The sequence below is a fragment of the Haliotis rubra genome, unplaced genomic scaffold (genome assembly GCF_003918875.1).
Source record: "Haliotis rubra isolate DU_JTF1 unplaced genomic scaffold, ASM391887v1 Scf258, whole genome shotgun sequence".
Taxonomy (NCBI): domain Eukaryota; kingdom Metazoa; phylum Mollusca; class Gastropoda; order Lepetellida; family Haliotidae; genus Haliotis; species Haliotis rubra.
The window spans coordinates 729,563-745,944 of NW_025766647.1; the positions used below are offsets into that span (position 1 = coordinate 729,563).

The 16,382-nt window shown below is 42.7% G+C and overlaps 1 protein-coding gene across 2 annotated transcripts in view; it reads left to right on the top strand.

Moving 5' to 3' along the window:
* Positions 1 to 715: 715 nt before the first annotated feature.
* The window catches only part of LOC124279895 (nucleolar protein 10-like), a 34,514-nt gene continuing 18,847 nt past the window's right edge, over positions 716 to 16,382 (top strand). For both annotated transcript variants that reach the window (XR_006899516.1, XM_046715776.1), the window contains exons 1-8: positions 716 to 848; positions 1,846 to 1,891; positions 2,115 to 2,213; positions 2,617 to 2,732; positions 3,884 to 4,020; positions 13,484 to 13,549; positions 15,101 to 15,161; positions 16,105 to 16,190. Coding sequence is in view for 1 of the 2 variants with exons in the window: in XM_046715776.1 (XP_046571732.1) it covers positions 783 to 848; positions 1,846 to 1,891; positions 2,115 to 2,213; positions 2,617 to 2,732; positions 3,884 to 4,020; positions 13,484 to 13,549; positions 15,101 to 15,161; positions 16,105 to 16,190 (677 nt within the window). In the remaining variant the exon portion in view is untranslated. The remainder of the gene's footprint in view (positions 849 to 1,845; positions 1,892 to 2,114; positions 2,214 to 2,616; positions 2,733 to 3,883; positions 4,021 to 13,483; positions 13,550 to 15,100; positions 15,162 to 16,104; positions 16,191 to 16,382) is intronic.

Consider the following 16,382-nt stretch of genomic DNA (forward strand, 5'->3'; position numbering starts at 1 on the left):
GGTTATTCTTTAAGTAATAACCTACACGCTAATGTTGACAAAATTTGAAATGCTACTGTTAACCAAACCATTCATACGCTATATCATTTCACTATATTTGTAAAAGCTGCATTAGTGGAGATTATATAGACTCTCGCTGTTGAAGCTATACTTCTTGTAGTTCAATATAGATCATATCTCCCATCATTTCAAATCATTAAGTGGGAAACAAACTGTGGGAATCCAGGCATTCGCCATGTCTATGGAAATACAACGCGTAATGTACCATAAGCCTTGCTCCAAGTCTGTAGTGTATGTTGAGCCCATGGGTGCATAGTAATTCTATCCTTCGAAGAGGCGTCTAGATAAGCGGAAGGACCCCGGTCCTTTTTTAAGAAATTATCATTTAAACTATTAATTTTTACGCTAGAGACTTGTGCAAGTCTAGTAGTCTGTCTCACAGTCCCTGAACCACATTATTTTCCCTACTGCCAAGCCCTCCCTGCAGTGCTAAAGCGCTAAATAAAGCAAGTCTAGATTTCCTCAGGTTCAGGTCTCTGGTCTCTCTAGGGCTCCTTTTCAATTTACATTGGCTTGTTTGTTACTATCAAAATTATATATATTCAGAGACTAAGCATTAGTCTACAAGTCTATAACGTGACAGAGAAAATACTCGCTCTACAGCATAGCCTTTACTGGGCGATTTCGCTGTACGGAGCTCTCACTTCGCCGCACATCCGGTTATCAATATGGAGTTCGTTTAACACGTGCTTGTGTTTATATTTCGTTCGTATAAAGGAAAGATGCAAGTCTCCAACCCAAATAATGTTAAGATCTACAACTTAAGTGCTGGAAAATCTCTCCCTGAAGTAAGTCTTCGTACTATATTCTATTAGTTTCAACTGGCCCAGTATGTTTCAGGAGCACTGGTAATGTGTATACATGGTACAGATTGTGTAGTAGCTTGCTGTGACAGTTCCTATCCTTGGTAAAGACAGACGACAATGCAGTTTACCTGGCCAGCTCATATAGTGCTAATTGGCTCAGGTTGTCGCTCTCATAACTCACACACAATGGTCCATGGTAAATATGCACCAGTTATTTGCGCTAGTTATTTGCCCTTATGTCCCTTTTTTCACTTTTGTAAATGAGTTCTTTGTAATTGGAGTCCATGGTAAATCAGCACCCGTTATTTGTGATAATGTCCATGGTCAAGTATTGGCTACTTTGTATACCTCATAATGGCTCATTAGCCCAGGGTAGCATCAAGCTGGCAAACAGAGCTTAATCGTGCTGGTGCTAATTGTAAAAAGTGTGCCTTGTAAAGGGCAGTATTCCCCAAAGCTGCTATTATTGAATCTAATGGCCACCTAGTAAGTAGTAAAATAACCAGATATAACTCAAGAAAGTTATTTATAATGTCTTCACTGATCTCTCATGCATCTTCAGACCTAAGTGGTGTTAACTGTGTTAGGGCTAGGGCAACCTTACGGTTAACTGTGTTAGGGCTAGGGCAACCTTACGATTAACTGTGTTAGGGCTAGGCAACCCACGGTTAACCTCCACAGTTAACTGTGTTAGGGTTAGGGCAACCTTACAGTTAACTGTGTTAGGGTTAGGGCAACCTTACGGTTAACTGTGTTAGGGCTAGGGCAACCTTACCGTTAACTGTGTTAGGGCTAGGGAACTGTTAATGCTAGGGCAACCTTACGGTTAACTGTGTCAGAGTAAGTCCTCCACAGTCTTTAGCCCTTGAATCCTTGAACCAAGTAGTGGTGAACACTTCCATAGCTGCTCCAACTAATACTTTTCAAAACCACTCTCTCTCGCAAGCTTGTCAGATTCAGTTGATTTTGTACCTTTCAGTGGTTGTCAGACAGGAAGAAAAGAAAGCTACGGAAAAGTGATGTTGGTGAGTTTTGTATGCAGTTGTCTGAAAAGGTTAACGGTAAATGACATAGCCTTTTGTGTACTGATTTTAACAACCTTTTTTTAACATGTGTGTTTGTGTAAACTTGCTCAAACAATGACAGGCAGATACACAGACATATCACTCCACTTCCTTTATTGGGAAAATAGTTTACATCATATTTGCTTGTTATGTAATGGTGGATAATATTTGGTTGTCCCTACAGATATTCAAAGAAGGATAGAACTTATTCAAGACTTTGAGATGCCAGCAGTGAGTCGATGTGTCCAGGTGTCTAGAGATGGACAGTACATACTGACCACAGGTAACTCCTATCTTCATTCCGATCACAATTACATCACCTACATGGGTTGCAATATAGTTTACATTAATTACAAGGGCCCCAATATAGTTTACATAAATTACAATGGCTGCAATATAATTTACATAATGTACAAGGGCCCCAATATAGTTTACATAGATGACAAAGGCTGCAATATAATTTACATGATGTACAATGGTTGCAATATAGTTTGCATAAATTACAGGGGCCCCAATATAGTTTACATAAATGACAAGGGCCCAAATATAGTTTACATAGCTTACAAGGGCCCCAATATAGTTAACATCACTCCAAGGGTTGCAGTATAGTTTGAATGACTACACTTTTAAGTCCAGGTTGTTTAAATGTTAGATTAAAGTAAAAGATATCTGTTGTCTCTGTGAAGGTACTTACAAGCCTCGAGTACGATGTTATGACGTCCACCAATTGTCCCTCAAGTTTGAGCGAGGGCTAGATGCTGAAGTCCTCAAGTTCTTGGTTCTCTCGGAGGACTACACAAAGGTGAGTCTCTACTATGGAGATAAATAGCAGCACTATCTCAGGATTCATGACTTTTGATCTTTGACAGTGATGATTTAAAGTGAACATGGTGTTGACCTCAGTTAACATGGTGTTGATTGGAGTTACCATCAGTTAACATGGTGTTGAAATTGGAGTGTTGATTATGGCGTTAGGTGTTGATTGAAAGTGATGTTGTGTTCATCAAAAGTGAGTTGATTGGAAGTTAGCATTGGTGTTGACTGGAGTGGAAGTGTTGGTGTTGATTGGAAGTGATGTGGAGTTGATCAGTGTGGTGTTGATTGGAAGTGATGTGGAGTTAGCATGGTGTTGATTGGAAGTGATGTGGTGTTGATGATTTGATTGGAAGTGATGTGGTGTTGATTGTGTTCTATGTGGTGTTGATTGGAAGTGATGATTGTGTTCATCAAAGTGTGATGTTGATTGGAAGTGAGGTGGTGTTGATTGGAAGTGATGTGGTGTTGAATGGAAGCGTGTGATTGGAGACTGGAAGCATGGTGTTGATTGGAAGTTACTATGGTGGTGTTGACTGGAGTTAGGAAGTGATGTGGTGTTGACTGGAAGTGATGTTGTTGATTGGAAGTGATGTGGTGTTGATTGGAGTTACCATTGGAAGGGATGTGGTGTTGATTGGAAGGGATGTGTGGTGTTAAGTTGTAGTGTTGATTGGAAATGCGGAAGCGATGTGGTGTTGATTGGAAGTGATGTGTTGGCTGGAAGTGATGTGGTGTTGATTAACGATGTCTGTACACACACAAAGAGCCCTGAGTGTATCGGCAATTGAACCAGCCAATGGAAGACTTGGTTACACTTAACTGCTCGCCCGCCCGCTCTGACTGGGTTCGGTATCCCGGGTGCTTCGTTTCGAGGGAAGTAAACCCAAGTACAAAATATTGCACTATGATTTGCGATTGTACGCTTATAATTTTGTTTATTCTTTTGTCATAATCAGCAATGTAGATTATATGTCATGAATAAATGATAATTGTGTTTTGATTATGTTTATTTTTTTGGTTGCATCTATGTTTTAACGATGTGGTGTTGATTGGAAGTGATGTGTTGATTAGACCTAACCATGGTCTTGATGGGAATTACTATGATATCATGTGAGTTACTGCAGTGTTTCTTGACAGGTGCTGTTCCTGGAGGATGAGAGATACGTGGAGTTCCACACACAGTTTGGTCGTCACTACCGAACCCGGATTCCCAAGTATGGCCGCGACCTGGCATACCACTACCCCAGTTGTGATGTCTACTTTGTGGGTGTGAGGTGAGACATCATAGAAAGATCTGTGTACATACAACATATATTTGCCCTCGTTTACAATGTTTTCATCATCCTTGTTATCAAGGGTAATATAGCTCCTTTCTGCAGCCTGCTATGTCTCCATTCGCTACAGCCTTGTTTTGGGAACTTTGGGATGATACAATTTGATCAATAACCGTACTGCAGACTTACCACTGTGTCTCTACAGGGGAGGTAACTCCTACAGAAATATTGAGATACTCAAATTCATACTCAGAATGTATGCTGGATGAGAACCAAGGGCCTATTGTAGACTGGACACTAGGGCTATGCAGTATCGCCGGTAACCGGTACGGTACAGTATCTCGCGATACGAATATCACAATATGGTTCAGATTCTTCAATATATTGGGTCATCCAGAGTTAACTCCCTTTCAATTATCTGCCCTTGATTTCTATAGCAACAGAATGTGCTCCAAAAGTGCCAAACATACTTTTATTTCTGTTGGTTTCATGTAACATTTTACAAGTGGAAGTATCTTTGTCAGTGGCTTCAAAAGTGCCAAATATTCTACCAAATGCTTTAGGTTTGGGGGTTTGAATAGTTTCATATGTGACATTTTGGAGGAAATAAGTTGCCTGAAATGGACCATTCTTTTTCAGAAGAAGTCCTCCTTGGGGTACATATAAGGATTAAAATGTCCGTTTCAAAAGCCTATGACAGTTGTAACTATATTTTAATAAAAAATATTTCCAAAACGAAAAACAGGTTTTGTGTTATGAGACCACCCCTACAGGGCCCCCGCGGTGCCCCCTACCGGCAAGAGCAGGTAACTCTAGCCGACAACCTCGCACCTCACTTTTCATGCTGTCGTTTTCCATGTGAGACGTGCGTGTTATTCATTGGAGTTTTTACAGTCTCGGTTAGAAGCCGGCCTAGCCGCGTCTACTATCCGAGGCTACTCCACGGCCATTTCAGCTTTCCACATTCCTACCGAGGGTGCCCTTTTAGGACAACACCCTCTGGTCCAGTGTTTCTTAGCAGGTGTGGACAGAGTGCGTCCGGTCGTCCGACGGACAAGTCGGCCATCGGATCTGTCCATCGTTTTAGATTGGCTATCTAGTCCTTTCTTCTACGATATGTCGGGGTTGTCGCTTCAACTGTTAAGTTGGAAAACAGCATTTTTTGGTGGCTATTACTTCAGGTAGACGGGTCGAGGACATTCATGCTATGTCCTCAGACCCGGAGCTTACCGTTTTTCACAAGGATAGGGTAAGCATTCGATTACCTGACTCCTACCGCCCTAAAATCGATAGAGCGTTTCATGTAACCGCTCCTATCGATCTTCCAGCCTTTACGCTTCCTGCTTCGTCTGGTAGCGCGAAACGCAGAGTACATGTGTTGGATGTACGCAAGACACTTAAAGCGTATATCAAGAGAACAACATCCCTCCGTAAGGAGAAACAGTTATTCTGTTGTTACGGGGGCGGTAAAGTAGGCCACCCGGCTACTACACAATCATTATCGAGATGGATTGTGTCTGCGATTTGTATGGGTTACATACACAAGGGTCTGACTCCCCCAGAGGGGTTAAAGGCTCATTCGGTTCGAGCTGTTGCCACGTCTAAAGCGTATGCTGCTGCTCTGCCCACTGAGGAGATCTGCTCCGCGGCTATTTGGAGCCGACCGAGTACGTTCATCCGCCATTATCAGCTGGACAAACACTCGCGTGAGCGTGCTCGGTTTGGCCAGACGGTTCTCCACAGTGGACAGAGTAACACGCCTCAGGCCGAGTGAGCCTTGTCGCTGATTTACTCAGTGTTTTATACTGGTGTCGGGTCTATTCTTCCCTCATTTGCATTGTTGAAGGTATATTTCCGTTCTTTTGGTATCGGTGCCTTTGCCTATATTTTCCTTTTTTCCCCGCTTGGCTAGCGGTGTGCTATGGACAGTAGTTCGTTTTGGCAAGTCCCTGTTATTTACTCACTCCCACCTATCAGGCTGGGAGGTGGAGTTTATCTTGGGGGTGTGTACCGATTGACCAATGGGCACATAGATTTGACTTCCCCGGGTCCTCGCCTTAGTCACGCCCCCCGCCTTGATTGACATTGGCGGCCACGTGACTGGGTAAGTGTGATTTTCTATTTCCATACGGCTGTAGTTAGTTACTTCGATCGGACCAGTGTGTCAGACAGAATGCCACTCCCGGATTTCTTGTCTTTGGGAGTCTGTTTTATGCTTATATGTACCCCAAGGAGGACTTCTTCTGAAAAAGAATTATACAAACCTGTAGAGGTTATGAATTCTTTGAAGAAAGTCCTCCTTTGGGTACGGCCACCCGCCTCCCCTCATTCTGTCTGATCCGTTCAGCATGAAAAGTGAGGTGCGAGGTTGTCGGCTAGAGTTACCTGCTCTTGCCGGTAGGGGGCCCCGCGGGGGCCCTGTAGGGGTGGTCTCATAACACAAAACCTGTTTTTCGTTTTGTAAATATTTTTGATTAAAATATAGTTACAACTGTCATAGGCTTTTAAAATGGACATTTTAATCCTTATGTGTACCCCAAGGAGGACTTTCTTCAAAGAATTCATAACCTCTACAGGTTTGTATAAATTTTATATGTTTGGACTTATTAGTGGAACCTCTGGCTTTGAGTGTCCATTTCACAATTCACATCATTTTGATATTCTTGTTTGTTATATGTTATAGACATATGTTATCAAATTCATCATAAAGGTCAAAGTTATATATATTTTGTAGGACTGTAATGACATTCTAGTTGAGGATCTTAGTTATTGGAGGTCACATGAGATTTTAAGCTCAAGTAGTTCACCTAAATCATGTTTTGCAATAGTTCATGACAACACGTGTGTATTGTAGTTTAATCTGAATGAATCACTGACATACAGTAACAATAATGACATACTTCATTGAAGTGCATTCTGTTGAAGCAAACAACACTGATCATGAAAATCATGTTATACTATTACCTTTATCATTGTGTTCGCAAAACTTTGTTGCAATACAGTACTTCAATGAAACATTCCACATTAAGGCTCTATATCATTTATCTGTACACCACTGGCATACACCCATACACAATGGGGACAGGAAGCCTGAACAGATGGTGTAACATCAACTCAAAAGATGGTGTCACACACAGAGAGCTATTATGAATTTTTGATGTACGCACTTTGACAGAAACCTTCCAGTCAATATATCACAATATGTATTGCAATATCTCTTAACTTATTGCAATATATCGCAGTATGAGAATCAGGGCAATGTCCATCCCTACTGGATACCCAGGAAATGTGTGTAGCGTGAAGACCCAGGGAATGTGTGTAGCGTGAAGACCCAGGGAATGTGTGTAGCGTGAAGACTCGGGGAATGTGTGTAGCGTGAAGACCCAGGGAATGTGTGTAGCGTGAAGACCCTGGGAATGTATGTAGAGCGGAGACCCAGGGAATGTATGTAGAGCAGAGACCCAGGGAATGTGTGTAGCGTGAAGACCCAGGGAATGTGTGTAGAGCGAAGACCCAGTGAATGTATGTAGAGCGGAGACCCAGGGAATGTGTGTAGCGTGAAGACCCAGGGAATGTATGTAGAGCGGAGACCCAGGGAATGTGTGTAGCGTGAAGACCCAGGGAATGTATATAGAGCGGAGACCCAGGGAATGTATGTAGAGCGGAGACCCAGGGAATGTATGTAGAGTGGAGACCCAGGGAATGTGTGTAGTGTGAAGACCCAGGGAATGTGTGTAGCGTGAAGACCCAGGGAATGTATGTAGCGTGAAGACCCAGGGAATGTGTGTAGCGTGAAGACCCAGGGAATGTATGTAGCGTGAAGACCCAGGGAATGTGTGTAGAGCGGAGACCCAGGGAATGTGTGTAGCGTGAAAGACCCAGGGAATGTGTGTAGAGCGGAGACCCAGGGAATGTGTGTAGCGTGAAGACCCAGGGAATGTGTGTAGCATGAAGACCCAGGGAATGTGTGTAGCATGAAGACCCAGGGAATGTCTGTAGAGCAGAGACCCAGGGAATGTGTGTAGCGTGAAGACCCAGGGAATGTGTGTAGAGGGGAGACCCAGGGAATGTGTGTAGCTTGAAGACGCAGGGAATGTATGTAGAGCAGAGACCCAGGGAATGTGTGTAGAGCGGAGACCCAGGGAATGTGTGTAGAGCGGAGACCCAGGGAATGTGTGTAGCGTGAAGACCCAGGGAATGTATGTAGAGCGGAGACCCAGGGAATGTGTGTAGAGCGGAGACCCAGGGAATGTGTGTAGAGTGGAGACCCAGGGAATGTGTGTAGCGTGAAGACGCAGGGAATGTATGTAGAGCGGAGACCCAGGGATTGTATGTAGAGCGGAGACCCAGGGAATGTATGTAGAGTGGAGACTCAGGGAATGTGTGTAGAGCGGAGACCCAGGGAATGTGTGTAGAGTGGAGACCCAGGGAATGTGTGTAGAGTGGAGACCCAGGGAATGTGTGTAGCGCAGAGACCCAGGGAATGTATGTATACTCACATACTCATTAAACAAAATCAGAAACAGTTATATTTTTCCATATCCTGACTCATGATCTTTGCTTATCTCCTCCTTCTATGCGAACGGTAGTGGAACACTTGAATCCTTTGTAGTTCCCTAAAGCGGACATAAAAGTACACTCACCCACGAGTTACCTCCCTTTTCCCCCGCCAACAGTCATGTGACCAACCTTACTTGTCACTCTCTCCTGATTTATCTGCCCATGCACTTGGATCTACTGTGCAATCCGAAGTGTTTCCAGCGGGGAGGTTGGGGGGGCTTCTCCTCATGAGTCAGGATAAGTAAAAAATATGCTTCTCATCCTCAAGTGGCGGAATATCTATGTCACCTTAGATATACAAAACATCTGAAAGGTTCGACATTATCCACATATCTGGCAGCCATCAGTACAGTTGTCACTATGAAGTCAGGCATCAAGCTGGCGAAAGTACCAGAATTACTTGCTCTGCTGCCATCTTTTAAACTGGAGGACCAGCAAAAGAAATTCAGAGCACCAGCCTGGGATCTGAATGTAATTCTACAACATCTCATGAGTGATAACTACGAACCTCTAGAACAGACTATCCAGCTACTCACACAGAAAACTCTGTTCCTACTTGCCCTAGCCATGGCTACTCGAATGTCTGAGATACATGCGCTGGACTTTGGACGCCTAGATTCGACACGGGAGACTGTGCTGCAGTACATCTAGGACTTAGATGGGACTTTATTGCAAAGAATCAACTACCTGGTCAACCAGATAGAGAGTTGCATGTACCAGCGCTGTCTACGATCCTAGGATCAGAGGACACCCAGGACTTATCCTTGTGTTCTGTCAGAGCCTTGAAGATATACAGTGGAAACCGCTTAAGTAAAGACCGCTTAACTAAACATACCGGATAAGTAAACACTATTCTTTGGTCCCGGCAAATTTCTTCATTAATTATCATTATTAGAGTCCGGTTAACTAAACTCGGATAAGTAAACAATACCGCTTAACTAAAGGTTTTTTCACGATCCCTGGAAGTAAATTCCTTAACAAAAGAGACCGGATAACTAAATTAGCGATCACCACATAATCCAACATACGGGGCACGTGTCAGTCTCCGGCTAAACAAACATCCTACTTACAGCTCGCTGGCGTCATGCAGTTAACAATACACTGACAACTGGAAGCCGGACCTGATAAGTTGTTCATTGTTTTAGGTAGCTTGCGAGTATCAGTGATTACACCAATCAGCAATGACAGTGAGTTTATCCAGTTTACATTGTGAATGACATGAAGCAGGCCGCCATTACGGTCACGTGACAAGTAAAATCTCACTGCGATATCGGAATAAGATCAATTGGAAAAAATGCTTGTTTATTTAACACAAATGCTATCGTATAAAACAGAGGGAAAAAATATGTATCGTCAGTCTATTCTGGCAAAATGTCTCAGCAATCTCGCGAAGAACCTAGCGTGACTGGGGGGATACCGAGATCAGATCGTTCTGTCAAAGGTAAACGCAAACTTGTGGCAAAGTCTATTGAGGACAAATTCGCTGCACTTATAGAAATTGAAAGTGGTGTGTCAAAGTCAGATGTTGCAAAGACATTCAACATACCCACTGCTACTTTGTACAACTGGATCAGAAATTCGGACAAAATTAAGGAATGCTACCACCAGTCTGGTTATTCAAATGCTCGGAAACGAGCCCGGGTGTCAAAGTTTGAAGATGTTGAAGAAGCCTTATTGACATGGTTCAAAAATGTAAGAAATGAAAACATCCCGTTATCTGGACCACTTTTGATGGCAAAAGCTGAGGACTTTGCAAGTCAGTTAGGCCATGTAGATTTTAAGTGCTCAGTTGGTTGGTTAGGGCGCTTCAAAACACGTTATGGCATTGTCCTAAAAAAAGTTTGTGGTGAAGAAAATTCTGTTGATTTAGAATCTGACAGCATGAAGACATCGTCCAGAACATTATTGATTCCAGGACCATGACCCAGCTTCTCAGTGACGACGAAGATGAAGACGATGTGCCCCCTCCTCTACCACCTACTCTTGATGCCACAACAGCAGCCCTAGAAATCGTCAGGCGTTATGTGATATCACAAGACGATGAAGACAGTGTAATGACAGGATACAACATGGTGGCCAACTATGTAACAGAAAAGGAAATGAAGAAATGTTTCACAAAGAAACAATCCCTCATGACATCTTTTGTGGAGTAAAATGTTAGACTGTTAGACTAAAATATTTTGTTTCATTATGTTTGATTTTTATTACTTTGTATTATAAATGTATAGCTTAACGCAATGAAATGTTAGGGAATAAAACATGTCATATTACTTACAAATGTTGTCTGTTGTTCTGCCGTCATTTCCGGGTTTTGATAAGTTTGGATAAGTAAAATACCTGATAAGTAAACAATTTTGGCGAGTCCCTTGAAATTTTACTTATCAGGTTTATACTGTATCTTCAAAAGATTAAAACAAGGAGAAGGAAATTCAAGCGCCTATTCATCCCCTTGTCGACAGAGGTGAGGTGAGGTGAAATTGGGTTTAACGTCGTGCTTGAGAATATTTCGCTCATATGACGACGTGCATGCGTGTGTATGTGTATGTGCGGCTGCTTGTACTAGCCCAGACTTAAGCTGGTTTTATAGTGCTAGCCCACTGAAATACCATGCTGCATTGAAGCATGAATACCCCACTCAGACACATTATACTGACTCCGAGCCGACCAGTCCTTGTTGTACCCATTAATGCCGAACGCCAGGCAGGGACCAACAAGTACCATATTTTAACGTCTTTTGGTATGACGCGGTCGGGGAACGAACCCGCAACCTTCCGCTCTCCGGGCAGACGCTCTAACCACTACACCACGGAGGCGGTCCCTTGTCGACAGAGACATCAGTGGAAGTCTCAAGAACGACAATATCATTTTGGATGAAAACCGTTATCCTAAGAGCCTACAAAGCAGCAGGATTAGAACCTCCAAGAGCTTCCAACCCACACGAAGTTAGAGCACTGGCGTCAACACTGGCTCTGCATGGAAATTGCTCTATATCATCAATTATGGAGTGCTGCTTCTGGAAGTCGGATACGGTGTTTGCCAACCATTACCTCCGAGACATAGCCACCGAAGACGTCTCCAGCATTCACCAGTTTGGGCCTTTGTTGTAGCACAACAACTAATGGTTCCTCAAAGGCGCTGAGTTGGAAATCTCACCCTATATCACGTTTTCTTGTTGATAACTTTTACTATGGAAAAAGTCCTAGTTTGAAAATGCATGCGCACTGTCTATACTAGGCTAGCTTGAGTGATTAAGACTCTGTACGGGTAACGATCTTACCTGTACACTAGGGGTCGCAACTCATTGATGGTAACGATCTTACCTGTACACTAAGGGGTCGCAACTCATTGATGGTAACGATCTTACCTGTACACTAAGGGGTCGCAACTCATTGATGGTAACGATCTTACCTGTACACTAAGGGGTCGCAACTCATTGATGGTAACGATCTTACCTGTACACTAAGGGGTCGCAACTCATTGATGGTAACGATCTTACCTGTACACTAAGGGGTCGCAACTCATTGATGGTAACGATCTTACCTGTACACTAAGGGGTCGCAACTCATTGATGGTAACTCCTACCTGTACACTAAGGGGTCGCGAACTCATTGATGGTAACGATCTTACCTGTACACTAAGGGGTCACAACTCATTGATGGTAACGATCTTACCTGTACACTAAGGGGTCACAACTCATTGATGGTAATGATCCTACCTGTACACTAAGGGGTCACAACTCATTGATGGTAACGATCTTACCTGTACACTAAGGGTCGCAACTCATTGATGGTAACGATCTTACCTGTACACTAAGGGGTCGCAACTCATTGATGGTAACGATCTTACCTGTACACTAAGGGGTCACAACTCATTGATGGTAAGGATCCTATCACTAAGGGTCACAACTCATTGATGGTAATGATCCTACCTACACTAAGGGTCACAACTCATTGATGGTAACGATTTTACCTGTACACTAGGGTCGTGAACTCATTGTGGTAAGCGCCTGTAACTCATTGATGGTAACGATCTTACCTGTACACTAAGGGTTCACAACTCATTGATGGTAACGATCTTACCTGTACACTAAGGGGTCGCAACTCATTGATGGTAACGATCTTACCTGTACACTAAGGGGTCGCAACTCATTGATCGTAATGATCTTATCATAATCTATGGGTTGTTTATAGATAACTAGTAAGAAGAAGATACAATTATATCTAAAATCCACATGAATCTAGAAGATTGACTTGTCTGAGAGAAAAGTAAGACAAGATGGTGTCCCCCCCACCGAGTTACAATGGAAATTGGAAGAATAGGATCTAGGAAATGCCGTTACGCAGTTCCCATGGGGGGAGATACAAGACGTATCTATGGACAGCTGATGAATACACGAAGTGGCTTGACCCACCACCAATCCGAATGATTCTATAAGACAAGATCATGAGTCAGAATAAGGAAAAATATGTAATTTTTAAGTAAAATTTATATTTTTTACTTATCCTGACTCATGAGGAGAAGCCCCCCCAACCTCCTCGCTGGAAACACTTTGGATTTCACAGTAGATCCAGGTGCATGGGCAGATAAATCAGGAGAGAGTGACAAGTAAGGCTGGTCACATGACTGTTGGCGCGGGAAAAGGGAGGTAACTCATGGGTGCGTGTACTTTTATGTCCGCTTTAGGAAACTACAAAGGATTCAAGTGTTCCACTACCATTCGCATAGAATAGGGAGATAAGCAAAGATCATGAGTCAGGATAAGTATAAAATATCAATTTTTACTTAAAAAATTACATTTTTGTTTTTAATAAAATTTCAATATATGTCTGCTTCTTAATCACTTTGATTTTATTGTTATTCATTTAAGATGTTCTTGTCATGTTCTCATGTTCTCTCACAACAGCCCTGAAATCTACCGATTGAACCTGGAACATGGCCGCTTTCTGTCTCCCCTGGTCACCAGCGCTACGTGAGTGAAGAAATCTCTAAACACTAGTGTCAAACAAACAGAACTTGAAAAATCCTTTTCTGAATTGAATTGATACAGTTACCACCTCTGTGTATTACAACACAATACCTAATTATGAGGACTGTTAACTTGTAATACCTCCTATATGAGGGACAGTTAACTTGTAATGCCTCCTTTATGAGGGACAGTTAACTTGTAATGCCTCCTTTATGAGGGACAGTTAACTTGTAATACAGTTAACTTGTAATGCCTCCTTTATGAGGGACAGTTAACTTGTAATGCCTCCTTTATGAGGGACAGTTAACTTGTAATGCCTCCTTTATGAGGGACAGTTAACTTGTAATGCCTCCTTCATGAGGACAGTTACTTGTAATACCTCCTTTATGAGGGACAGTTAACTTGTAATGCCTCCTTTATGAGGGACTGTTAACTTGTAATGCCTCCTTTATGAGGGACAGTTAACTTGTAATGCCTCCATGAGGGACAGTTAACTTGTAATGCCTCCTTTATGAGGGACAGTTAACTTGTAATGCCTCCTTTATGAGGGACAGTTAACTTGTAATGCCTCCTTTATGAGGGACAGTTAACTTGTAATGCCTCCTTTATGAGGGACAGTTTACTTGTAATGCCTCCATGAGGGACAGTTAACTTGTAATGCCTCCTTTATGAGGGACAGTTAACTTGTAATGCCTCCTTTATGAGGGACAGTTAACTTGTAATACAGTTAACTTGTAATGCCTCCTTTATGAGGGACAGTTAACTTGTAATGCCTCCTTTATGAGGGACAGTTAACTTGTAATGCCTCCTTTATGAGGGACAGTTAACTTGTAATGCCTCCTTTATGAGGGACTGTTAACTTGTAATGCCTCTTTTATGAGGGACAGTTAACTTGTAATACCTCCTTTATGAGGGACAGTTAACTTGTAATGCCTCCTTTATGAGGGACAGTTAACTTGTAATGCCTCCTTTATGAGGGACAGTTAACTTGTAATGCCTCCTTTATGAGGGACAGTTAACTTGTAATGCCTCCTTTATGAGGGACTGTTAACTTGTAATGCCTCCTTTATGAGGACAGTTAACTTGTAATGCCTCCTTTATGAGGGACAGTTAACTTGTAATGCCTCCTTTATGAGGGACAGTTAACTTGTAATGCCTCCTTTATGAGGGACAGTTTACTTGTAATGCCTCCTTTATGAGGGACAGTTAACTTGTAATGCCTCCTATATGAGGGACAGTTAACTTGTAATGCCTCCTTTATGAGGGACTGTTAACTTGTAATGCCTCCTTTATGAGGGACAGTTAACTTGTAATGCCTCCTTTATGAGGGACAGTTAACTTGTAATGCCTCCTTTATGAGGGACAGTTAACTTGTAATGCCTCCTTTATGAGGGACAGTTAACTTGTAATGCCTCCTTTATGAGGGACAGTTAACTTGTAATGCCTCCTTTATGAGGGATGGTTTACTTGTAATACCTCCTAAATGAGGGACAGTAAAACTGGTTATGCCTACTATATGAGGATAATTATAACTAATGATGTATATTTTTTCAGAGAAATAAACTGCTGTGAATTCAACCCTATGCACCAGCTGTTTGCCTGTGGAACAAAAGAGGTAAGGCACATTATCTACATCCAAGTGGTAGGTGGGGCACATTATCTACATCCAAGTGGGAGGTGGGGCACATTATCTACATCCAAGTGGGAGGTGGGGCACATTATCTACATCCAAGTGGTAGGTGGGGCACATTATCTACATCCAAGTGGGAGGTGGGGCACATTATCTACATCCAAGTGGGAGGTGGGGCACATTATCTACATCCAAGTGGGAGGTGGGGCACATTATCTACATCCAAGTGGTAGGTGGGGCATATTATCTACATCCAAGTGGGAGGTGGGGCACATTATCTCCATCCAAGTGGTAGGTGGGGCACATTATCTACATCCAAGGTGGAGGTGGGGCACATTATCTGTGTCTATTATAATGTGTCTGAGTGGGGTATTCATGCTTCACTGCGGCATGGTATCTCAGTGGGCTAGCACTATAAAACCAGCTTCAGTCTGGGCTAGTACAAGCAGCTGCACATACACATACACACGCATGCACGTCGTCATATGAGCGACATATTCTCAAGCACGACGTTAAACCCAATTTCACATCACATCACATCACTTATGCCTTGGGGTACAGCCACAGCGTGTGGCTTCATCACTTTGCTTTGAGGCACAGTCTTGTATCCTGAGGCAGAGGTGATCGCCTTTCATGCTTACTGACCTCCACTCTTTGGAGCAATTACGTCAGTGAAGTGGGTCCTTCCCGAATTCCATTGGATTTCGTTGGATTCTTCTTCCAAGTTGCTGGAGAGAGTCATATGATGGTGTTCGGAACTGAACATTAAATAGTGAGATTTCCAAGGCATTTTCCCTTTCATCTCTTAATGATGGTTTGTTGTGCAGTTTGTTCCACTCAGCAGGTCGAATTGAAGAGAGAGAGTGCAAGTTGTGAGATAGGATAAGTGTATAAATACAGAATTTATAGTTAAAATTTCCAAATTCAGGGCCATGTTGAATGCTGGGACCCAAGGTCAAGGACTCGAGCAGGCATCCTTGACACTGCACTCAGCACCCATGTTGAAGACTTGGAGTAAGTTGCTTGCTGTGTTTCATCAATTGTTGTGACAGACGATTCCAAATAAGCAAGTCAGTATATAGAGTAGTACTATGTTAGCATGAAAACATTAGTCAGTATATATACAAAAAAGTATATGAGCATATTGTGGTCAGTATGAAGTGTACCAGTGATGTAGTTGTCACTGTTAAATGATAAATCTTGTGG